The sequence below is a fragment of the Rutilus rutilus genome (genome assembly GCF_951802725.1).
Source record: "Rutilus rutilus genome assembly, chromosome: 20".
Taxonomy (NCBI): domain Eukaryota; kingdom Metazoa; phylum Chordata; class Actinopteri; order Cypriniformes; family Leuciscidae; genus Rutilus; species Rutilus rutilus.
This window is the reverse complement of record NC_140225.1, coordinates 7,713,203-7,740,040: the sequence shown is the minus strand read 5'-3', so window position 1 is coordinate 7,740,040 and position 26,838 is coordinate 7,713,203. Positions and strand designations below refer to the sequence as shown.

The following is a 26,838-nucleotide window of genomic DNA, read 5'->3' as shown; positions in this document are numbered from 1 at the left end:
GACATTTGGCACACAATTGTTTGTACATGTTGCTTCCCAGATGACCTCTAAGCTTATTAAACATTGGCTGAGTCAGAAATTAAATTCAAATGCATAAATGCCCACGAGTGATAGAAAAAGCACAGCAGCCCATAGGAAGATCTACAATCCAATCTCAATACATCTCATTTGTTTCTCAGCAATGAGCTTACATGGAGAATAAATTGAGCCTTCGGCTTAGATCTTGCTCCCCCTCTGGACAGTCTCCACAAATCCACCCTTCCTTCCACTAACAAACAGCTTTTGCTTTTCCTTTCTTCCCCCTGCTTATGTGATTTAAAGTGTAACGGTTGTACGCCTCTATTGGTTCTGTTGATGTATTTGTTGAGAATTACTTTCCACGAATCCTTTAGGAAAGAGAAATTTTAGATTTATGTGTACAGTGTGGCACTGACATGGTAAATAAAACACAGAAACAGAGTATGTCATTCCCAGCCACTGACCTCTGATTTAGTGGTATGTTTATCCGGCAAACAGCTTTGGTCCTAGTGTCCACTACATAGTCAGTCACTTTAAAAGTGTTTCTTCTTTTTTTTTGAGAATTGTTTTATTCAAGACTTGAAAGTCTTCACAAATATTAAAATCAGTTGCAGATACCTCACAAGACAACCAGTATTATAGGATTCCGCTGTGTGTGTGTGTGTGTGTGTGTGTGTGTGTGTGTGTGTGTGGTTGCTCATGTTGCTCTGCAGTGGTTTTAGGAGGATGACCGAGTGTTTGTTTCTCTCTCTCTCTCTCTCTCTCTCTCTCTCTCTCTCTCTCTCTCTCTCTCTCTCTCTCTCTCTCTCTCTCTCTCTCTCTCTCTCTCTCTCTCCTCTCTCTCTCTCTCTCTCTCTCTCTTCTCTCTCTCTCTCTCTCTCTCTCTCTCCTCTCATCTCTCTCTCTCTCTCTCTCTGTAAATAAACTGCAGGATTTGTCACTGTGAGGGGGATGATGAGAGTCCACTGATAACCCCCTGTCACTGCACTGGGAGTTTGCGGTTTGTCCATCAGGGCTGCCTGCAGCAGTGGATCAAGAGCTCCGACACACGCTGCTGCGAGCTCTGCAAGTATGACTTCATCATGGAGACCAAGCTCAAGCCACTCCGCAAGGTAATGTCACAGACATATACATATATAGATGCAAAAATATATGGATTGAGCACTTGCTCATACTGTACATACACAACATTACAGACTCTACCAAGTGACAAACATGCTATGAAAAGCCTTTTATATGGGGTAACACAATAAGGTCCCATTAGTTAATCTCAAACCTCCGGGGAATCACCCGTTTAAAAAAAAAAAAAAAGGCAGAAGAGTCAGCTGGAAAAAAAGAGAATGCGACAGAGCTTGTGATAAAACGAGAATCAACATTGGCTTGGCTTTTTGAGTGGAAAACTGGGGGATTTAAAATCTCTCTCATTACCATAATATATTATTTATAATTAATTGTTATAATAAATTGTTTTCGAGTGGCATGAACTTTTTCAGCATGAAAAACAGCCACTTCAGTGGTCAGTCTTTGTCCACTGCTTCCTCTTTTTAATTAACTTTTATGATGCTGTGTGTCTCAGATGGGGCTTAAAATAGGACATCTGTAGGACAGCCTTTGTGTCACCATAGAGATTGTGCTTAAGCAGACATACGAGAGAGAGAGAGATTCCCAGGTGTCTTCAAGAGACCTATTGAAGACGCAAACCCAGCTGACCATTAACCAGCACACTCTGCTGGTTGGATTCATTTCACTGTTTGTTTTTTTATCACTGACTGTCAATTGAAATTTGAGCCATTGTTCTTTTGAATAGTTTATGAATGTGGTTATGTTGGCAGGTGTTATTGTTGACAAATGAACACAGGATGTCAACGTCAGCATCCTTCCAGAAGAAATCTCAACTAGAATTAAATGTGAATGATCACAGCCATAGACACTGAGGGAGAAACATCCCCCAAGTATTCAGATTATTCATTTACTGATGTGGGGCTTTTACAATGGTTGATTGTTAAATAAGTACTTTTGGTCCAACTTAATCCTCAGTACTTGGTTAAATCGTTGCTCGTGTCCCATTTAGTTGTTTTTTTCAGAACCTATTATTGGGTCCTCATGTGATACATTTTTCAAAACTGAAATAGCTTAGTTTTAACATAGACGAAATAAGAAATGTTGAACATTCCATCCGTTCTCTGTTTGAAAAACTCCAAGGTATGTCAACATTGTAAACATGCTGTCTGCTCTTTTAATAGAGTCTCCTGTTTTATAACATCATTTTATGAAATGTTTTATGGCTGTGTAAACAAAAACTGACATGCTTATGTAACCATACAAAAACTGACAAGCTTATATAATCATTTGCCATTGACTATAACATGGCCAAAAGTGCGTGCACAGCAAAGCACTCCATCCGTATGTGCTTGAAAGCATTTTATTTCAAAACCATAGATGCTGCTATAATAGTATTCAGGTTTCTAGAAAGTTTTTCCACTAGATGTTGAAATAAGTTTGCCGTTGTTCACTCCCATTCAGTTGCAAGAGCATCAGGGAGGGTCACAGTGGACTCTGTTCAAGTCTGGGTTTGTCATGTTTTTTCACACCAGTAAATCATTTCAATAACAGTCACTGAGCTAGTGGCACTTCCCATTCTGCTGAAAATGTTTGTCTAAAGATTGAATGGTGATATGCTTGAGTTTATACACCTGTTAGCAGTATGTGTTAAAATAGCCACATTAACACATTAATTAGGGATAGACATTTTTTCGCCCCCATGTCTTTGCAAGACTTTCTTTCTTCCTTTCTTCTGACATAGATTGATAGTTTTTTCATAGATTTCAACATGAGGGTGGAGTAAATGATGACACAATTTTTTTTGTTGTTGTTGGGTGAACTATCCCTTTTAACAGGCTTTTAACCGTGTAATATGTGTATAGGGCTAAACTTAAACTGGTTTAACTAATAGTTCCATTTTGACATTTCATCAGAATTATTGTACTTTCAGATAAGCACAAATCAAGAGAACATACACTTGCATGGTTTATTTTACCTTATGTAGTTTCCGGATGTATTATATTTATCATATAAATGACATAAACTGGTACAAGCATTAGCTTCTGTCAAAAGCTAAACCAGTGAAATTCCTAATTAGGACTTCAGCAATTCCAAAGTATGTTATTAACATTTTCCTATTAAAAACAACAACAAAATGAATTTATTCTGTGGCACAGATGTATTTATTTCAGCAATCACAAACAATACAGTCAAGATTTAGGTTATTACTACAGTTATTATTACAGTTCATCGCTGAGGTTTGCTCGCAGATTTAGTCGCAGCAAACAGCGCAAACGGCCGTGTGAAAGGAATCTGTATTACACTTCCACTCTTGAGCAAAATATTACAGTGATCACTAAAATTTCACAGAGATCTCCAAACAAACAACATGCATGTTTTCCGGTGTTTTAAGGTTATCAGCAGAGAGAATGCGTGCACATGGCTGCCAGCTTGGGAAGATAAAGTAAAGCACTGGACAGAAAATCTATCCGCTTAAGAGTAAAGCTCTGTTTGGGGGATTTGAACACTTGACATTTGGCAACCAGGCTTGTTAAAAATACAAGATATTACAAATGTCAAATCAAATTGAAACAGGATAAATAGCCAGTGGCAGATAAATGTCTGCAAATATCGCAGACAATTATGCTTAATTGAGAGAAGCAGAAATCGTGATCACTTTTAAAATGATTTATCATGCAGCCCTAACTGTGTAGTATATTTGGCTTTTTAATTGGATTAAATGTGTGCTACAGTTTAAATAAACACAAGTGAATTGATTATTCTTTGTTAATATAATGCTGTTCTGGTAAATGTGGAAATTTGAAATGGATTCTGGCTCATAGCTTGACATAGAGACCAGAGATCACTCTCACTAACACACATGAAATATTTACTGAGCAGAAAGGCCTGGTCACCGATTTTGTTTGTGCTGCACTCTGAAGAATATAGACTATTATATTGGTTATAGTCATCAAAGTCCTTCTTTTACGACAACAATTAAAGATTAAATGTGTTTTTAATATGTCTGTCTGCAGTGGGAGAAGCTTCAGATGACCGCCAGCGAGAGGAGGAAGATCATGTGCTCGGTCACTTTTCACGTCATCGCCATCACATGTGTCGTCTGGTCGCTCTACGTCCTCATTGACCGCACGGCAGAGGAGATCAAACTAGGTTAGCCACGCCCACCCTTCACCAGCCAATTAAACACTACTGTACCTCCCACTTCCTCATCCAGCACCGTCTGCCTGCTTCCCCCCTCCGTACCATACAGCTGTCCTTACGTCCCCCCTGGATTGTTCTGTTGCTTATTGAACAATCACATTCCTCTGACTGACAGCTACATCTTGTACTCAGTGATGCATATCTTGATGTATTCATTACCTATATGCAGATGGTTTATCCGTTCTTTGAGATACGGGTAACTTTATATGGGTGTCTCGTTTTAATTATGTGTGAGCTGGTGCGCTCATAGTCTCATAGTCTCATTCTCAAATGGCACATTTACAGCTAGAGCACAATTCTTTTACTGATCGTCTAATACATATTAGGGGCTGTTTACAAGACACAGTTTTCAACTAAAAATGGAAAACTTTTTATGCGTTTTGGCCGTTCATTCACACGACAACAGCGTTTTGGGGACCTGAAAACGCAAACTTTTGAAAACGGGTTTCAAAGTGCAAGTTTTTGAAAATGATACCGTTATTATCTCTGTGTAAACTACAAAAACGTGAATTTGTGAAAACAGTGGCGTGCATTCGCATGCGTTAAGCATCCTTCTTAAAATGCATAGACATATAGATTGTTTATAGGGGTGTAGTGTTTCTTTACAAAGTGACATCGCCAACTACTGGCCTGGCAGTATAATACAGCGCTTTTGACAACGTTGTCGTCTGTATGGAAAAATGCAAAGGAAAAACTTGATTGATGTCATGTAAGCGTGCCCTCAGAAACACAACTGGGAAACTCTAATCTGATTGGCTGATTTCACGAAACTTCCGATTTATACTTCCCTACTCTATAGTATTCTAAGAGCAATACATTAAATACATCTAAATATGCAGTTGGTGAACAATACAAGGATAATGTACACTTTACTATCCAATTAGACCACAGAAAAGTCACAAATAAAGGTAAAAAATTAAAAGCACAACTTTTTTTCAAGTTTAAGTGCTAAACGTACCGAGAAAGTTGTTCTTTGTAGTTAGTGTACTTGTTTAACAAAACTGATTTTACATCGTAGGTTAAAGAACATACAGTAAGGGTCAAAGGACAAAGCCAATATGGTAGAGATGTAGTTTGTTCAGGTAGAATTTTATACTCTATACCTACATAATAAAAAACGCACTTCTTCAGAAGTTCTAATACAGTGTATATTATTTTAGTAGCGGGTAAAAATGTATAATCTGCTTTGTTTTCTACATTCGTCTTTTATTTTGATACTGTCTCAGATTTAACTGCTGCTAAAGGACCAGACACCAAACCGACATCAAAGACGTATCAGTGATTAAAAAAAGCCGACTGTGGTGTCGTCTGCGTTGGGGCCAAAAAGTTGCGCTTGAACACATTGCATAGACTACAGCCAATGAGCAACTAGCATGTATGTTATGGCAGTAGTCCATATTCTGCATTCTAAAAGAGAAATTAGAAGAGCTAGGACTGCGGATATTTAAAACCGAAACAAAACCTGAACAGCCAGTCAACATGTTCAATCAGCCGAAATGCTGCTGATGGGGGTTCGTTGTTCAATTATAAAGATAACTATAATGAGATAACTGTATTAGCTTTCACACCAATGGGTAATAATGTTCTCAAGCATTTCAAGTGGCAAACAACATAATTGCCGCACGTACTTCTAAAATACAGATCTTTGAAGTTAGGCTGTCAATGTTTTTATCATTCTCCAACTGGAAAAAAAAACTTTCTGAAATTGATCTCTATGTTGTTATAGATGTGGCTGGACTTACATATTCTCATAGAATTAGAATGATTATTAAAACTTTATAATTGTCATTCTTGATGCGAACTGGGCTTAAGCTACATGGGAGACTAGTACACGAATAATAGAGTAGATTTACTCCCAGGTCATCTCTCAAACTCCACTGAATCGATACCATTAGGGAGCTGTGGAGCGCAGTCTTCAGAGAATATGACGGCAATGGATTTTATTTCCATATTGGATTTGAGCTGTGATGCAAGTGTGTGCTTGACTAAAACACGCCAATCCTTTTACCGCACTCTGGGTGAGTTTTGACACTGACCTCGGCCCGTACGCTGATGGGTGTCTGACAGCAGGCACTTTACTGATTTGCTCCTAACATTAAGAGCCCATTCACACGCGCCTCATTGTACAAGAACTGTAGCTTCAAAGGAAGATCTTTGATCACTGTTACCATGGTTACACCATTGACTTTCCTTCATCATGCATGGTAAGGCTTGAGCAGAGTCAAGAGGCAGTGCATGCACACACCTGAATGTTTCCACGTGTCATTCCTCATCTCTTTTGCCATTCGTAACCAGCAGTTATCTTAAGATATGATTCCCATCCGCCTGCACCCCTGACCCTCCTCCCCCTATCAGTGGCTTCACCTTTTGCCAATAGTGAAATAGTAACAAACTCTTTTTAACCATGCAGCGGGGAGAATACCAGGTAAACGCTTTTACATTTACCATTCTTTCCTCCTAACTCTTTCCTCTAACTGTAATTATTTCTTTGAAGGTTTCTCTCTCCCTCCTTCTACATCAGCCATCTCTAGCATGAATGCTAGTCGCGGCCTGAATGAAGGCAATAATGCTTCACAGCGAGAACGCGCTCCGAACGCAGTGTGCACGGCTGCCCCATACTGTCAGTTGCGAATATGCTGGACAAAGGCAATTTCAGGCTTGATGGCCACTTATCACAGCCTGACCTCTTTTTTTTCTTAAATCTATTTTCTGGATATATTCAGGCACAAAGAAATTAAAGAGAAAGCAATTGTACATGACACTGGAGGTAATGCGTGGAACAAAGAGGCGAGCGCTGCATTTGAATGGACTGTGGCGTGTTTTCATCGAATTCGAAACTGACATAAATCTGTATCGATCTGCTCTCCTCTGATATTGCAAAGGCAAATGTGTAGTTGTCAGAGTAATGAATGAGATGGACCAATCAAATCGGTCCTTTGTATATAATTAGGTGTATTGTAATACACAAGGTATTGATTTTGAAAAGGCCACTTCTATCAATAGAATATCAAGCAGGTTTGCAGAAATGCTAAAGACTGTCCCGTAAGTGCGTCACTAACCTAATTTTTTCCCCCTTTGCCTTTGATAAACATGTTAGGTGGACTAAAGCTGCACCCCAGCCTGACTTACGGAGCCTCCGAAAGTAGTACAGTATTCCTTGTCCAAGGCCTTGTGCTTGAACAGACCGTAGCATTTAGAGATGTACTGTAGCACATGGCAATTCCCTCACACTTGATCTTTCCTGACATTTCCAAACGCTTAATTCCAGAGAGGAAAGCAAGTGTAAACAACTCAAAGGTTGGCGGAATTTATTTCCACTGAAGGTGGACTGAGAAACACCTGAAATGTCTTTGCTCCTGATCTCACTTTCTCAGACATTTGTAATGATTTTGGTAAAATGGTCAAGGGTGAAAATGCTGTATTTGCATTCTGAATCATAGCCCTGTGTCCATTTCTGGCTCTTTAGAAGCTTGGGTGGGATATCAGGACTCCAGCCGCCTGTCTTTGCATCCCTGCTCCTGTGTTTGCCCCAGTGTTGTGCTTGACGCATATTTTAGATTTTGTGTTGTAATCCAGAATCACTTCATATGCACATAGAGTTTATACAATATTGCTGTAGGGTAATGTATTACTGCAATCTTGCGTTAGGATTGCTGCATATGGGTCAATGACATGAGGATCTTTTAATTTATTATTTATTAATTTATATTTATAAATACATTAAAAATGCAATTTATTCATACAACCACCTGAATACACCTCTTCTATGATGGGGATTGTTTTAAAAACATCTTTAAATGTTAACTTTTTTTGGGGGAAATATCAAGATGGAACCTCTTGAAATAATAAAGTAAAAGCCTCATTAAAAGAACGAGAAGAAAATTCTTGAAAAGAAACCTTAAAGTAAAAGAAAAGTAGTTTGAAAATAATATTCAAAAGTTTCAACAAAACTGCTTATTAATATATATTTTTTTAAACTCCTTAGACAACCAAATCAGTCATCTGATGTGACAACAAAATGCATGTAGTGTAATTAACATGCTATATAATATAATATACATTGTACATTTTTACTTGGCAGATACACCAAATGTCTTTTTAATTATTCAAACATTATAAGCTTTTTAAAATCACATGAAATCAACATGACAAGCTCATAAGGAGCCCATTTCTAAGAACTTAAATAAATATATTTTTTTTCTTTGTTAAGGACCCTCTTATTTGTCATTGACCCTTATGTTTGATCCTTGTAATGTAAACCGATATTCATGTCACAATGGAAAATAAGCATTGTAACGTGTGTGACATACTTACAGCGATTTACTCCCTTTCGTTTATCGTACAGGACTATTGGAATGGCCCTTTTGGACCAAGCTGGTGGTGGTGGCCATAGGCTTCACTGGCGGACTGGTGTTCATGTACGTGCAATGCAAGGTCTACATCCAGTTGTGGAAGAGACTCAAGGCCTACAACAGAGTAATATATGTGCAGAACCGCCCAGAGACCTGTAAAAAGAATGTTTTTGATAAGCCCTCTCTTCTGGAGCCCAACTTGGAGAATAAAGAGGCGCTCGGGCCGGCGCAGTCGGACACAAACTCTTCCCAGTACACAGAGACAGAGGACTACAGTATGGAGATCCTGCACGTGTGATCGCTCTTGGCCCACATATACCCTCCCCAACCCCCCTAGAGGACCGGCTGGGGCGTCGCATGCTCCGGGACACGTGGATGCCACACAGCACTGGGCAAGAGGACTGAGACTGGACTTGTTTTGTCGTTTAGATGTTATTTTCTCTTCGTTCGTTTGTCCGATCTGTTCCTGTAAGTTGTTGGCTAACCATAATGAATCAGTGTGTGTGCGCTAGATCTCGGATCATTCCAACCACTGCCATTGTACTGCTGTCGTACAAGAGTCGAAATCCACCGTTCGAGCTGTGTATGTGTGGACGTGTCTCCGCTGGTTCTGATGGAGTCGATGCATATAAGCACTTTTTATTTCCCTGTCCTAAAGACCCCTGTTTTAATAATATATTCAGTTACTTTCTACCTGGATAAGACATTAAAACAAACTTGAAGTTTTGTGGGCGACATCTCCCATTTTATAGGTGCATTTGTATCTCCGCAGACCCCCTCGGATGGAACAAAAAAAGGAATATGAAGGAGCAATGAGGGAACATTTATGTACTGTTATGTATCTTCTTTAGAAAACCATTTCAACATTCTGAATTTAGTCATTGTGAAATTTACACGACATAGGCTTTGTTTTATATCAGCTGATGATAACTAAATAATCCGGATCATCTAATTACGATATTTATCCGATCAAGGGCTAGATTTACTAAAGTGCGATGCTACGGCTCTTAGCATGTGCAGAAATGATACCATACGGTGACTAGTCACTGGCTATGCTGCTGTTTTTTGCATTTGCTGAAACCTTGAGTAGTGAAAGACTTTAGTAAATCAGGCCTTAAAGTGTATGTTGCGAATGTAAAGAATTCAAATTTCTCACTGAGCGAAATTAACTCCATTGTAGCATCTTGAATCATGAAAGAGATTTACCTTCATTAGGAATTTGACCGGCGGGAAACTTGGAAGTTAAATAAATCAGAGTTTTCCGATTCATTTCGTTTCTCTTTTCTTTCACGAAATGGATTATCAAAGATCTGCTCGCTTCTGGCATTCCTGCACTTCTTCGGAGTTTATTTTTAACTATAACTTGAATAACAGAAATGGTGTTTTAGCAATGATGACATGAACCACTTAGCAGGACTATTAAAACGTTCTGCTTGTTTTGGTTTTAAAAACAATCATAGCAAATTTCCCATAGGTGTAATTTCAGGTTATATTTATTCTGAATATTGTATAGCTTTTCAATGGCTTTAAATGTTGGAAAATAGCCATGTTAGTTTTGGCCTTCATTCTAACATAACGCTTTTTTTTAGCGACCTGAACACACGACTTTGATTGACGTCCCTGGCAGTGATCATGTACATGGGCTGTGCTTCTTATAAACTCTATTGGGAATTAATAATTTCATGATCTTATATGTTCACAAGGTATAGGATACTTCTGCCATCTAGAGCTACTGCACAGACAATGCACATTCAAAAAATTTTTTAACCTCTTCTGACTGGCTTTGTGCCGTTTGACCAATAAAATATGCTCAATGTTCACAGTGCTAATTGCATAGCTTTTGTATTCCTTATCAAGTCTATCTTTTTTGTGAAGCTCATCTTCTTAAGTTGGGTCTGTCTGTGTGCGACCAAGCATAACGTCACAATGTATGCACTACAACAATGAATTAATGCAACCCTGTCAGCTCTCATTTTGTTGGAGATATGTGAAGATACATGGAATTAAACTACTGTCGTTGGGCTCGGCACTTAACTGGTTTGCCAGGCCTCATGGAAATCCTTACCATCTTGAATTAAATCCCCATAGCTGCAGAGATATTTGACATTTTCTCAAGATTCAGTGAAAACAAGTTTTGTTTCTTTGATTTGTAAAACAATGGGAGCTGGCTCCTTTTACTAGCTAGTGGTGGAAACACCTTAATAGATACACATTTTCCAAAATCTCTTTTTAGCACTGCACTGCATCATATTTTGATGGACGTGTCATCTTTCGTTTTGTTTCATGGTTCATCATAAGTGTTCAGTGCATCAAACTGCAGTGCATTACTACTGAATTGGCTTGAATATGAAAAACATGACTGTTTCTTGCATCTCCTTGTAATTTTTCTCTAGTAGTTAATAGTTTCTCTAAGCATTTTTGAGGATTAAAAAAAAAAAAAAAAAAAGTCAACCAAATAAAGAAAATGTAGAATTTTTCACCAGCCTTGTGTTGTATAAGATGTTTTTTTTGTTTTTTTTTTTTAATGACTGTAATAACAGTGATTAAAGGTCTGAAAACTGCCTGGATATGTTAAATTATTTCCCATAAGAAAAGTCAATGAAATTCTCAGTTGGTCATTTATGTGTCGTCAAGGCCTTTTATAAACACTGTGTCAAATAGATAACATCAGTGGATTTGATCAATTTCACTTAGTGGCTTTCTCAGTGGATAAATACTGGTTTTGTGAAACTGAAAAGGCTGTAATTTACATGTATAGTTTTGTATTTTATGTATGTTTCTCTTTTTTCTCCTCAGTATTACCACCTTTATCCGGATGATTTAAGTTCCTTTGCTGGGATATGAGTGACTACATTTGTGCTGTGTTTTTAAGGGAGACTGAGTGGAGCAATAAAAGAAATCTTAAATTAGCCAGTGTCGAACTGCACGGTTTATTTGTCACTGACTCGTGAGTTTTGTTTTCTCTGCTGTGAGATCTCAAGTTCTTACCTAATTTTATAATTACATTGACATGCTAATTTAAGTTAATTGTCATAACAGGGCAAAAGTCTTTTTTTTTTTTTTAACCAGCAATTTAAGAAATTGAATATGAAGCATTAAATTATCACTCACTGTGCATGAGTCATATACAGAAAGAAACAGAACTTACTGAGTGGATATAAGCCCAGGGGTCATAAGGTTCAATCAGCTTACATATATAATCCTATTAGCTCCATGTCTTTGTCTTTAGCTCCCCCTTTGACAGGACACCGGAAACCGTAAATGTAAGTCACATACACAATGACTATAAGACATTTTCAAATAAAGTTTGGCGTGAAAAATCTATATAAACATAATGTGCCTTACCGTAAAACTTTCAAATGGTCCTTCAACATTTTCAAAAGCACATGAGGAAAATAAAATTCAGTTCATAAAATGGCCACTGAAAACTGACTTTACATCCAGCCTCTCCAGCATTGATCTAAAAGCATATCATTATTATACACCCAAGATAAACTATGTATGCCTATATCTGAATTGCATATCAAATTTGCACCTATTTATATTACACGTTTTTAACAAACTATTTATGTGATGCATATTTGTCAGTCATACATTCTGCAATCAAAAAGAAAAAAGAAAAATCATGGCATGCTTTATTGTTAACTATATATCTTTTTGATTTTATTTAAATAATCATATTTTCAAAATGAATTTATTCAAAAGTGCTTTAAATCGGTGTAAATCTCTTAATTGTGAAAAAAAATATTCAGTATGAATTGGTATGCTGTGGAACAAGCCATATTAAATTAGATCAAATGTATTAGATTGAACGAAATAGGATTTGTTGATCATACATATAAACCTGGTTACTGTGTGTTTAAAACACATTCAGTTTATTAGTACTATTGCAGAAATATTACCTGCTTCTTACATGTAAAATGCATGTATGACCTGCAAATATCCATCACGATAAGTTTATTAGCTTGTTAGTTCGGTTAAAACTCTGTATTCCAAATCGATGGAGATTTTTCATATGCATTTCAAACACTTGAATGTTGGAGTGTATATTTTTTGTATCAGGTTAGTCTCTAGAGATTAAAGTCGACATGAAACGGCTTCTCAAACAAGAAATAATGTCGGGTGGGATTTGACTGTGTCCATCGGGAATTGATTGAATGATTGTGGTTTGCTTTTGCTGTGATGTCATGTGAGTGACAGGTTGTCCCGCCCTCACGCCGAGTCACACATCATCAGAGAAGAGAAGAGATGTCATTTCATGAAGGAGGGGAAATTATTTTGATTAAAGGTTACGATATATAATGGATATATAATTTATAATAAATACTGCAATATTCCATTAAAAAAAAAAATCAATTTTGATTTCATGGTGACTTTAAGATCTCTTTTTTTGAGAAAGGATGGCCAAAATGGGAATAACCACTAGAACACATAATATATAATCAGGACAGTGGCTTTAATACACATTTGATTGATTTGATTGATTGTGTTACGTGTTACAAGATAGGAAGGCAATAAACCCATTAGAGCCTAACGAAGGTGTACCATTAATATTTTTTAATCTATCTTCATGTAGATAAAAAAAAAAAAAAAAAACTGTGGAGGACGCTTTCGTCAGAAGCACATGCTGTCATGCGCTGTACTTCTCTAATTGATGCGTTTGACCTCAGCTCTAGAGGACACAGCAGAAACGTGTCCTTTCTGCTGTCCTCAGTGTCTTCACAGAATCATCTGCAATTCAAAATGAGCCTGCCAACATCAAACATTTGGAAACAGCGCCATATCAGCACTATACTGTTAATTACTGGTATATGAACAGCATGCTCAATGCTCAAAAGTCACATTTGTTGTCCAATCTGCTTCTTCTACATTAGCATAACTAATGCAAAGCTGCACTATAACAAATCAATTAAAGGTCATTTATTATTTAACTCATATGTTGAGCATGAAGGACCACCTTTCAAATGAAGGTTAACAAAAACAGTTACAGTGATAAATCTGGCAGTCATCGGGGACCAAGCACTCATGCAGACAATTAGATGATACAGTGGAAATGTATCTTTTCAAACACAGTCCAGATGGAATCAAATGGTTTAGTTGGTGTCAAAAGAGACCGCCAAATTCCAAATAAAATCCATCTGTTGTGTGGATTAATGTTAAAATACTTAGATTTAGATGAATTGCGTGTCATATTTAAATTAGCGCAGTTATCGTTTGCTGCTCCAAATTTTGTAAGGCCCTTTATTATGATTTTATTTATTTCTATAATAAATACATGTGGCCTTCTAACCTTTAAAGCTTTAATGTGCAATGTTTTGTAGAACCAATTTAATAGGTAATTTACCAGTGGATTAATTGCATTTAATCAACCCCACCCTATTAAATATGTTATCAGGGATAAAATACCACATAGAATCTGTTCCAAGCAATCATCATCAACACATAAATGTGTTGTTAGTATCATCAAAATTCAGAACTTCAAAGTTTATTATTCCAAATAAATCTTATCAATATTTTTTGAGGTGTGATTAGGCCATCTACTGTTAAAGATCTAAAGATACTGTCTTGGATTAAAAAAAAACTCTTTTTACAAACAATTTACAAATCTCTCTGAAGCCAACTATTAAATATATTTTTTGTTTTGGAAAAGCGAGGTGAAAAATTCAGGTGCTGTCTACAAATAAAAAAATATTGTTAAATGAATCCCCCATGTACTTTTAATTGGAATATTCTAAATCTCATTGTTTAAGCAAATCATTTCACAATTAGATAAATTAAGATCCGTCTTGTTTACTTTTTTTATTAACCAGAGAAATTTTGTAGTAGCCTATTCAGTACATAGACATAATAAATACAAAGAGTATTGAATTTATTATGTCTATGATACAGTAGCCTATATACAAAATTTATATAGTGATCAGTCTTCTTTTCTCTTTACTTCCGTGCTCCACTCATTACACAACACTTCAAAATAGTAGTCCCAATTCACGCATGAATACAACAAAATACAATAGCATATTAGCGCTTTCAGATATTATGTGTCATTTTATTAATAACAAGCAAAATCATGTAAAACATCACAACATAAAGAACAAACTAGCTGAAGGTAGTGCCAAACCCACTTTTTTTTTTTTTTACATGAACAACCTAAGAGAATAGAGATGCTTTAGCAGCCTCAAGAGGCCAGTGAATGCATTGCTCGTGCTCGTGAGTCATCGAGCTCTAGAATCCAACTTACTTTAAAGTTGAAAGTGAAATGAAAGACACTCAAAGTCTCTGGAAACACAAAGAAAACCCTATGATTTTAGCTGAGTAAATGGCAACATGTTCTCTATTTAAAACAGCGAATATGTAAAGCTAAATAGCTAAATAGCAATGTTTATAGCTTCAGGATTCAGAATTGTAACTCGAGTTCAACAATCATTTCCATGTAAACGAAGCACACTTTCGTTTTTTACCTTCACTGAACTGAAAGCCAGAAAGCAGTGCTATCACTGACTAATACTATTACATATTTAATTAAGTAAATGAATTAAAATAAAGCCGAAACAAAGTATAAATATTAGATGTGATAAAATTACATTTTATTTATTTAAACATACGTTTTATTACATTTTTAACTCGAACAAAATGTTGTCTTAACAATTAGGGTAACATTGTTCGCGCCTATTTAGGTTTAGCATGTGCAGTATGATGATGATGAAACATTTGCTAATTTAGCTGTAATAGAACAAAATGTGAAACGATTCAAAGAGGCCATCTTACCCCACTACTGAGGTTTTACCCCATCCACCCAAACTGAAATAAGTTTTTAAAGAACTAGAATTACTAAAACGGAAATGAAATAAATCCTATTCAAAATTGTAATAATATTGTTTCCGTTATGTGATCAAAAAAGTGATGTTCAGTACATATTCTCATGGATTTTATTCTACTGAATAATAATAATAACAATTAAGGGTAATTATTTTATTTTTATTTTTGATGTCAAACAAGCAATGCGCAATAAAAAAAAAAAATACAGTACAAGGCACGTGTTCTTGGCTGGTGACATTTACCGTCAGGCACCGATGAGACAGCCTGGGGTCCTTTGAGCAGGAGGCTATCGGCACGGGTGTGTTACATTACAGTCTCCTTCATTTCGCCCTCCAACTGGCCAGACCCTTCACATTGGTACAGCGCTGGGAATAACTTAAGCAGGCGTACTTGAATAACTCCACTCCACTCATTTTGACAGGTAAGTCAGTGTGAGAAGCATGAATCATATATTACGAACATATCAGCTTCGGAGTTGTTAATTTGCTTGCTTTCTACTTAGTGCTAGCACATTAGCTCGCGTTAGCCGAATCACTCCGAGCTCGGACTATCGGCCTGTTCTAGTGTCACACAGCAGCACTCAGCCTGAGATCTGCCATAGCGTGACATGAGCTCGAGTCAGCAGCTTTACCGCCTCATCTACGGTGTAGCTTTAAGTGATCAGCGTGTGAGCTTCCGCAGACTGCCATGAGTGCAGCCTCACTGTCACAGTACTAGAGCCGCCGGTCCCGTCTCAAACAGATCCTTTTTGGAGATATTGTGTCTCTGTTTTGCTTAAGATGTAACCATAGTTCGTGCTGTAAGTTACCATTGTCTGGTTTTGTTCTAAGTGTTACATGCGGGTTTCCTTCGGGTAGTTAAAATGGGGAAGGAGATCCGCAAATAGCCTTGCCCTTACTTTGCCCTTTATAATAAAGCAGTTCTCAAACCCCAGCTGAATTGATTATTAATCGATACGATTCCTGCACGTACATTTCCCCCCCTTAGGCTTTCCGTTTTTACGTTAGAAGGACTAATATGGAATTGTTTCTATGCTGGAAGAATATTTCATCTGCAGCTGGAATTCAGCCTACTACTTCCTGAACAGAAAGCCATAGAAACGCCTGTCATGTCTACAGGACCAGCCATTCCTACTACATTACCTGTATGATAAAGGTCACAGTGATGAATTATATTGTGACATGAGAAATATTGAGCTCTTTTTGGATGTATAATTATAGTCTATTTCCTAATCTGGTTGTCTTCACATTATTGACAGTGCTTGCCAGGCGTAATTGTCCTGCTATTCTCCACCATTCTGGTTAGATGTTTTTTCCCATGAGTGTTAAAGCCTGGGAGACTGGATTAGACCCGATTGGTCAGTCAGGGGAAACTGACACAATGAAATCAGAATGAACAATTCTTATTTTTTTTATGATATATTGTGTATTTATTATAAATGAAATTCATGTGACCTCGTGATCTTTAAAATAACTTCTCCCTCTTGCAGCAACATCTCTTCTCAAACCACTACTTTTTTCCCTTTTTTTTGTCAAAAATGGCTTTGTAGGAACATACATTATGGATAATTGGTCAAAAAATAAATCTGATTCTGTTGCATAGAACTGAATGAAGAATAATATGTTTATTTAATATTAATTTATAAAAAATTTAATACATTATAATTTTTTTAAAGTATTTTTGGTTTCGGTTTTCAGCCAAGTGCGTCCTGAAGTTTCGGTTTCAGCCCAGAATTCTCATTTCAGTACATCCCTACATATTTCTAACGTGAGCACAGCTTTACAGGGGTAGAAATTAATTCTACATAATTTTGCATGCTGAGTTGTGATCTTTTATTTTATTTTATTTTTAATTTTACATCTATTTGCACATCTAATGCATTGTGAGTGGTCTCTTCATTGGTATTCCATGATGAAATGAATTGATCTCTGTGCATTTATTCAACCAGTGGTGTCCAAACCTGTTCCTGAAGGGCCACTCTCCTGAATTTAGCTCCAATTTGCCTCAACACACCTGCCTAGAAGTTTCCAGTATGTTTAGTAAGACCTTGCTTATCTGGTTCAGGTGTGTTTAATTGGGTTTGGAGCTAAACTCTGCAGGACAGTGCCCTTCCAGGAGCAAAATTGAACACCCCTGATTTAGACACCGCCTTTATACTGCACAGTTTCTGTGTGGTGTTCCTCATACACAACCAACCGAAAACAAGCATTTGAACATTTGTTTTATGCAGTCCTTATACCAAAAACTAAAGGCTTGCTGTTTTTTAATTTGGTGTCTCCACCCCTCACCTCCAGTCACATAATTGCTTCTCATGCTGACTTGCGCACACATGTTGCACACTTGTAGGTCACTGTGGAGTGCGTCACTTCCTGTCTCAGTGACTCAGTTAGGTGTGGCCTGCTGTCAGTTCAGATTAGCTTGAGCAGAGCAGCTGCATTCAGGCTAGGGCATTTATCAAACTGATATGACACTGTCTCTCTACGATTAACCATGGAAAGCTAGAGATACCGTAGACCACCCAAAACGTCCTAAAGCTATTGAATGGCTCTGATCAATTGTTACCATTTAAATGTGTTGGTCTGCTGTATTCTGAACAGGTGTATTAATGTTACGATGTTCTCCTGACCCACTAATTATTCCCACATGTTTTTGTTTTTTTTAAATAGATAAAATGGCTGTTCCCCCAACATATGCTGATCTTGGCAAGTCTGCCAAAGACATCTTCAACAAAGGATATGGTAACGTTTTTAAAACTCCACTGATTCATGTGAAAAATTACCATTAGTTTTCTCTTTTTCTCTGTAATCGTTTCCTTTGGTTTATTTTCTGAAAGGTTTCGGTATGGTGAAGCTCGATGTCAAGACAAAATCAAGCAGTGGAGTGGTGAGACTTTTATTTTCATTAAATATGTAACCACTGCTTTTGTCACTTCCTGGGTGTTTAATTCAAAACACATTAGTTTATTCCATATACATCATGTAGCCTATTTCTTATGTTAGCACTTAATGCATTTAACACAAATCCACTATGACTTATTTGATAAAGCAAAACGCCTGCTCCCTGAATATGACCTGAAATATTTCTCTTTCCTGTTTCTATAGGAATTTAAGACCTCTGGTTCTTCCAACACTGACACCAGCAAAGTGGTGGGCAGCCTGGAAACCAAATACAAGAGGTCTGAGTATGGTCTGACCTTCACAGAGAAGTGGAATACTGACAACACCCTGGGCACAGAGATCACCATTGAAGACCAGGTCTGAATGCAGTTTGATTTAGAGTTCTCAACGGGCCTGTAAATGACAACCCGACCCGACCCGGCCCGTGGCTTTTAAAGCCCGGACCCGATGTAACCCGACACATAAACATGAATTATCTGCCCGAACCCGGCCCACGGTCTGACGCCGCGGCGGATTTTTTTTTTTCTCTCATAAACGTATTATCATGACCAGCAGACGGGAATTCAAATCAACCTTTAATGTTCACGCCTTTTAACAATACAAACAACTGAAACAATAAACTTTAAATATATAAATAGGCTGTAGTAGCGACGGTGAATTCACCTGCGGCAAGTTTACTTCTCACCAACTCCATCTTCTTCTCCAGGCTCTATAGGCGCGCAGCCGCGCACGCAGCGGCGTCAGGTCTGCCCCCGCCCCTCTCCATGATGCACATTACGCAGCAGCCAGACTTTCTTTACGGTGAACAGCAGCGATGATTAATAAATGTTTTTTTTTTTTTTTTTTTTACTGAGCGGAAAAGATTAAGCCCGAGGTCCGACCCGACCCGAGTCATTTGATTAAATTTTCGACCCGAACCCGCGGGTCCCGTCGGGTTTGTCGGGCCGACCCGACCCGTTGAGAACTCTAGTTTGATTCATTGAATGGTCACCAATCTTGGTGTATTTCTTTTAACGTGGATAATAATTGGGTTTGTCACTTTTTTTCCAGATTGCGAAGGGACTGAAGCTGACCTTTGACACAACCTTCTCACCAAACACAGGGTAAATAATTCCTTTTCTCCACTGGCACCAAAGCTTCAGATTTGGATGGAAACACTGATTTCTCTGTGCACGTGTTTAGTTGAGTCATGGCAGATGCTATATTGTCTCTCACGGAGGACTGTAAATCAATACTGTATTGAGCAATTCAAGTGCCGCCATGTGACAAAGTTAGCTGTTTTGTTGTGCATTGATGCATATCTCAAGGTTACTTTCACACAAGCTGGACATCGCAGTCCTCATGTTCTGAGAACTGTAAATCGTTCAGGAGAGTGGCACCTGTCTGGTGTCATTAGGGTCCGTGCTCTCAGATGACAGTCGCGCTGACATGGCCTTTGCTGATGTATAGGCTCATGTAGCTCACGGTAGGGGCTTTGTATCGTGTAGCAGAGGAGTGAAGAGCAGTGTGTGTCTGAGCAAGTTGTTGATTTATTCACCGTTATACATTGTTCAAAAGTTTGGGGTTATAAATAACCTAAATAATAGACATATAAATGTCTTTACTGTCGTTTTTATCAATTTAATGCAGAATAAAAGTGTTCATTTCTTTCTAAAAACAACAAAAAAACACTCCAAATTTTGAATGGTAGTGTATTTCACCAGCACTGCTGTTTGCTCTGTTTTATTGTGCAGACAATGCAAAATGGACTGGTTTTGCTAGCCTCAGTATAAGCTGTGGCTTGAGCTTTGAGTTGCTTATAAATGGTGCAGTGAATGAAATGGTATGACCAAGGCATGACTTTATGTCCCTCACTATGGAATCTGGATTTGAATTTGGATTGTCTTGAAATCAGATGTTTTGGATCATGATGGATGCAAATTATTTTTTTACATCGTTGGCCTAAATAGATGATTTATGGTGCAGTCCCAAATAGTATTTGAACTGAATAAGTATAAACGCGTATTTATAATTAAATATCACACCTTGTGGCATTTATTTTTAAACCATCTCGTAAGCACACTTTTCAAGCTAAATATTCACAAAAGTTTGACAGGTTTAAAAAAAGAAAACAGTTAATATGCAAAATTAAGACTAAGTGTTGTAACTCTTTCTGGTTGTCCAATGTTAGTGGATCATATTTATAGAAAATGTGATGAACTACACTGACTTCATACATCCACTAAAATCACCTGGCCATCAGCTGGTTAAAAAAATGGCTTGGAAAATTCTTAGTAGTATTGTTATTGTTAACTAAAACGACTACAAAATGAAATGTTTTCATTAATTGAAATTAAGCTGAAAGAAAATAAGAATATAAAAATTTGAAGAAATGTTGCTTTGGCCGCTAACTGAAGTAAAATAAGTTTTAGAAGTAAAATAATAAAGCTAAATAGAAAAACAAAACGATAAAAGCATAAAACTAAAGTTAAAATGAAAAATATATGGAAATATAAACATAAAAGCAAAAGTATATCAATATTTCTAAAAGAGGTGGTCTAGAATTGAGTTATTTGCTGCTTGATTTGGTATGTTATCTAAAGCAGTGAAATTTATATTTTTAGTGTGGTTTTATTATCCAAATGCTTTCCAAGAGAACTGCATGATTATTTCAAAGTTATTTGTTACACAGATGTATCACTTGTTTGAAGGGAGGGACATTAACAGACATTAACAATCTAAACAGTTTATATTTCTGCAGATCAGAATTTTGGTTTATGGCTAGTCAAAAGCCAAATAATCCATGTGTTTAAAAATCATCTTGTAAACAAATGTAATTCCACTAAAGAGGATGCTAAATTGTTTATTTTCCTTCATGAACAGAAAAAAGAGTGGGAAAGTCAAGACCGCATACAAGCGCGAGTACGTCAACCTGGGCTGTGATGTTGACTTCGACTTTGCCGGCCCGACCATTCACGGCGCTGCAGTGGTGGGCTATGAGGGATGGCTCGCTGGTTACCAGATGTCCTTCGACACTGCCAAGTCCAAGATGACCCAGAACAACTTTGCTGTAGGCTACAAAACGGGAGACTTCCAGCTGCACACTAATGTGTAAGTCCTGAAGCGTCACTACATCATTCTAAGTGCCTGTGACTTGGACCTGGTTTATTTTAGTGGAGGGAAGTGTTGATATAATGAGAAATTATCTACACAGAGCTGGCTTAGACGTCAGGAATTTTACTATGTTTTCCCTGGAATGATGCATTGAGTTTCTATAAATATGCCTGGCCATTGGCAACCTGGACAAATGGAAGGATTTGTTTATATATATATATATATATATATATATATATATATATATATAATGTATTTAGCATTAGCATTAGAGAATTAGCATTAAAGTCTTGGGAATTTTTTTCTCTCTCTAAAATATTTTGTGTCTAGTAATTATTCGTTGTGAGTGCAATCTTTATAAAATCTGAGTTGCAAGACAAGCTCTTTGTAGAATTGTCCTGAGTTAATGTGCATTTATAAATTATTCATTTATTGCAATTTAAAGGTGCAGTGTGTAACTTTTGGCCCTTGGTTAAACTAAACTGCATTAATTTTGTCTCCCTTCAGTAATGATGGCTCAGAGTTTGGTGGCTCCATCTACCAGAAAGTGAGTGATAAACTGGAGACAGCGGTGAACCTGGCCTGGACAGCAGGAAACAACAGCACTCGCTTCGGCATTGCTGCCAAGTATCAGCTGGACAAAGACGCCTCCATCTGTGTGAGTAAACTCTTATTGCTTTTACAGAAATCACAAGTTAGGGCACCTGTTTGTTTCTGCATTTGAACCCATAAAAGAACATTTCTAAGGGGCCGTTTACACTACATCATTTTCAACTTTGTACACGACAACAGCGTTTTGGGGTGTTCAGTCTATAGGCACGTTGTTTCTTAACAAAGTGACATCGCCAACTACTGGCCTGGCAGCAGAATACAGCATTTTTTTTTGTCGTTTTCGCGGATCCGTGTGAACGGGGATCGTTTTGACAGCGTTGTCGTCTGTATGTGAAAAATGCGAAAGAAAAACGTTTCCATTTTTAGTACGTCGTTGTTGTGTAAATGTACCCTAAATGTACTTTTCTCCATAAATAGAAAAGGTTGAAGGGAGCATCGAATTAATAATGCGTTCTGTTGGTTTCTCCAAATTATTATTTTTCATTATTAATAATCTTCACTGTCCTTTATGCCATGAAAATGTGCATTTGCACTGCAAATAAATGCATACAGGAACCTTTGGATAAATTTCACAGCCAAGGCCAAAAAGGCAGAGCTGTATTTTATAGCATCTTACAAAACAACCAAGCAGTGTTTTTCATTATGACCTCTATTTAGAGGAAATGGGTGTTTACACAGGAATTACAGTAAGAGGACACAATGTATCCCACTCTCAGTTGTTGATCAATAGTTCTCATTCACAGCCAAAGATGTGTGATGATTGACCATGACAAAGTTTAATGTCGCTATGATGCAACAAAAGAAAGCCCCAGAGCCGCCTCTGATTTCCATTGGCATATTTTAGTACAGCTTTTATATCAATTCTTTACACAGAATTTGGCATCGACCCATTGCCAAAGATCTGTGCCCGTGTGCTGTTGAGGATCAGATGGCAACTCTGTGAGCCGAAGTGCCATTCATGAGGCGCTACTAAAAGTACAGCTTTTGTTTAAGAGACTGGAAGTCAGGCTCCTCATGAATGTGTTTGTGATTTGAATGTTACATTTGGCTTTGCATGCTCACACTATGTCTTCAGAAATGAGTCAACGTTTTCTCTCATTTCAACAGGCTAAAGTGAATAACACCAGCCTTGTCGGTGTTGGTTACACTCAGACCCTGAGACCAGGTAAAGTCTTGCATTTCCTCTTATTATTCACACATGAGAATTTCTTGTATTCTTCAATAGTTTATAGTTGGTATCTGTTCACCACAAAATATGCTTGACTTCAGCTTTGTAGACTGATAAAACAAGGTGATTTGGAAACATGAAACATCACCCTTTTAATAATTTTGTCTTTATGTAGACTTCTGCGTTTGTGTAGTTAGGATGCTGTAAAACAGGGTTCCTCAAATCCTGCAGAGTTTAGCTCTAACCCTGATCAAACTCACCTGCGATTTCCTAGTAACTCTGAAAACTGTGATTGGCTTGTCCAGGTGTGTTCGATTAGGGCTGGAACTAAACTCTGCAGATCAGGAACCCTGCTGTAAAAGGTCCTGTGATTTAAATCTGTGGTGGTTTTTTCAGGCATCAAGTTGACCCTCTCGGCCCTGGTTGATGGAAAGAGCATCAATTCCGGTGGCCACAAGCTGGGCTTGGGCCTGGAGCTGGAGGCCTAGACCTGCTCCTGCTTAACATCAGGGACAAGGGAATATCAGAGAAATCTGGCCTTAAATCTAACTCCAACAGCAACCAGCAGGGGGATTCAGGATGGGATGGGAGCAAAGGCTCATCAAAAGCGATCATGTCATGGTGTTTCTTTTCCCCCCCTTCTGGTCCAAATGCACTTGTTTGTATCTGTTTGTAGTTCTCTTATAGACATTCAGCTACAAATCAAGTTCTTCATCTGTCTCCAGCACTGCCGCAGTAATTCAATACTCTCTGGGACGGAGGGCATCTGTGGCTTCCTGTTGTTCTTTTCTCAGTTAGACGGTGGTGGGTTTGTGACAACTGTCCCTGATTTCATCATTGTATTGTATTGTATTGTATCTGATATTCCTTAGTCGTCTGAATGCGATTCATGCAACTACTTAACTCTAGATTAAAGATTATACCTGCTATTATTTAAAAACTGTTATACCGTTTTCTTCTTTCCATGCACGCAAGGACGAGCTTAAGCAGTTTACTTTTCCTTCGGCAGCCATCCAGAGTAACCGTTGTACATGAAGTCTGCCCTTGAACTGAGCAGTTTTTGGGTAGGCTAAAGGGGAGATGAACGCTGGTGCTCCTGAGCTGGCATGGCTGGCCTTTTTTTTTAATTTGCAGCACAGACGAGTTCAGTACCTTTTGCTCCCGGTGTTGCATCATGACCCTGATTCCCTGAGGCCAAGCTTTCACAATACCTCAGAGGTCCTCATGTGTATGTTTGAACTTTTCAATAAACTATTTAAACTCATTTATGATACAGTTCTTCTTGATTACAAAGCAAATGTGTTTTTATGTATCAACTCTAGCTCAGAAACGTGTTAGCAACCCAAAAATGGTCCTGCAGATCTGTGTTTTAACAGGATTGTGGACATGCAGCAGAGGAAAAATAGTGCTAAATGTTCACAGCCGTTATTGGAAGTAAATTTAACGGGCTTATTCACTTTCGAAAGGTAGAATAAAAGCTTCTTGTATCTTTTGCGGTTCGGTCAAAAATATTCAGTATTTGGGCAGAAATGAATGTCACTTGCTAAAACATGGTACACTGCTTGTTTTCTTTCTAAACCTCATGAAACCCGAGAGTTTGCTTGGTGTGCATTTTATAATTGTCCTTGCTATTAATATAATAACAAAAATTTGTTTTTGTACAGGAAGTAGTTTTTGCAGAAAAGGATGTCCTCATGTGAGGACAGTGAGTCTATCATAACTTTATGAAATTTTATTTGCTGTTGGGGCCAGAAGGTCCTAATTAGTCAAAATTCAAAATTTCAGCTTAATACAATAAGTAGTTCTCTCAAAAATGAATGTCCTCATACGAGTACAGTGGGTCTATCTTACTGTATGACACAAATACTCATTTGACATTTTCAGTTTATTTGAAAATGTAAACATCAGAGTGTATAGCCTACATAAAATGTAAACAGCCTGAAACATGGCTAATAAAAAAAGCTAAAGTGCAAACTAACAGTAACAGTCCAAAAACAGTTGAATTCAGCAGAGCAGCCTTTGAACTGTGGCTTTTTTTCTAACTAGCTCCCTCTATCTTTCCAGCCTGTCTGGAATAGCCCCTATTGGCCAGTGTGACATGCTGCAAAGCAGTTCCGTTCACTTTGCAAGCACAGATGCACATTGCATGTCATGCATTGCACACGGGATTTCCCAGTGCAGCCTTGTGCTCTGCAACGCATGGGGTTTTTCAAGGCCACCATCTCCAGGAGATGAGCAGCACTGGAACAGACTGAGATATGGGGGATTGGAGCGAATTGCGAGAAATAAAGTCGGAATTGTGAGGAATAAAGTTGGATTTGAGATAAAGTTGGAATTGTGAGAAAGACGGAATTGCGAGGAATAAAAGTCGGAATTGCGAGGAATAAATTTGGAATTGTGAGAAATAAAGTCGGAATTGCGAGAAATAAAGTCAGAATTGCGAGGAATAATGTCGGAATTGCGAGAAATAAAGTCGGAATTGTGAGGAATAAAGTCGGAATTGTGAAAAATAAAGTCGGAATTGAAAGAAATACAGTCAGAATTGCAAGAAATAAGGTCAGAATTGCGAGGATTAAAGCTGGAATTGTGAGAAATACAGTTGGAATTGCGAGGAATAAAACCTAAATTGAGAGAAATGCAGCCGGAATTGCGAGAAATAAAGTCGGAATTGCGAGGAATAAAGTCTGAATTTTTTTTATCCATTTTAAGATCAATAAAGTCATATTTTATTGTCATTCTAGAATGATTTACCAGGATTCTAGCATGATTCACCTTGATAAACCATATTGTAGTATTATTTACTATGATTTACCATGTTTTAAGTGTGATTTACCATGATTTACCATAGTACTAGCAATTATGTGAAGTGTCAGTACAAATGAAGTGATAAACACTGATGCTTACACACACACACACACAGACAAATGTTGTTTTTTCAATGCTATTGTGATCCATCTAAATATTCCCAAGATTAGCTAACCACATGGTAGAATAAATAACGTTATATAGTCCCAATGTCCTCAAACGAGTGCTTCACATTTACTGATGTCCTAGAGTGCTACTATTACTAAAATATGTCAAATTTTAATCCCCATATGATGATAAAGACAGTATTGTACATAAATACATTTGTTTCATTCATATAATTTGAATAGATTTTTTACCTGGGTCATTTTTCTTTCGGGAACTGGTAAAGAAGTGTTTTGCTGATATTCCAGCCATTTTCTTCTCACTGACATTGGTGTAATGTTGTGATATCACCACAAGATGGTGTGGGCAGTGTCCCTAAATGTGGCCAACAGGTCTAAGATTTACAAATTTGTGTCAAGAGGCAAAAATGTAATGTCCTCATATGAGGTCGCAGGGTCTCAGGAGGTTAAGTTTTCACATCTGATATTCTCCAACCATTTGTATTGACCTGTTGAACATAACTTGATTAAAATGGATGTTTTATATTCCTGTGTAATTAGGCGAACAAGGACAGGTTTAGTTTAAAAACAACCACCCAGACTTCATTTAATGTGGTTTACGGTTACTGGGGAAATGCTATTGTGCATTTTGAAATTTTTCAGGTTTCCTTATTTTATGTAATCTACATAAATGTCTGTTTTGAGTCTAT

General features: G+C 37.6%; 2 protein-coding genes across 10 annotated transcripts in view; both read left to right on the top strand.

Annotated features, from left to right (window-relative positions):
• Positions 1-11,195, top strand: part of marchf8 (membrane-associated ring finger (C3HC4) 8) — a 99,554-nt gene extending 88,359 nt beyond the window's left edge. For all 9 annotated transcript variants that reach the window (XM_084392376.1, XM_084392374.1, XM_084392372.1 and 6 more), the window contains 3 exons: positions 950-1,130; positions 4,095-4,230; positions 8,627-11,195. In XM_084392376.1, coding sequence (XP_084248502.1) covers positions 950-1,130; positions 4,095-4,230; positions 8,627-8,931 — 622 coding nt within the window. In that variant the 3' untranslated portion in view covers positions 8,932-11,195. The remainder of the gene's footprint in view (positions 1-949; positions 1,131-4,094; positions 4,231-8,626) is intronic.
• A 4,494-nt stretch (positions 11,196-15,689) lies between these two features.
• Positions 15,690-24,483, top strand: vdac2 (voltage-dependent anion channel 2). Its single transcript, XM_084391845.1, has 9 exons — positions 15,690-15,870; positions 18,116-18,187; positions 18,283-18,332; positions 18,551-18,703; positions 19,397-19,449; positions 21,209-21,436; positions 21,947-22,097; positions 23,159-23,216; positions 23,616-24,483. The coding sequence occupies exons 2-9, from the start codon at positions 18,121-18,123 to the stop codon at positions 23,705-23,707; spliced, it is 852 nt and encodes a 283-aa protein (XP_084247971.1). The 5' UTR covers positions 15,690-15,870; positions 18,116-18,120; the 3' UTR covers positions 23,708-24,483.
• Positions 24,484-26,838: the final 2,355 nt, after the last annotated feature.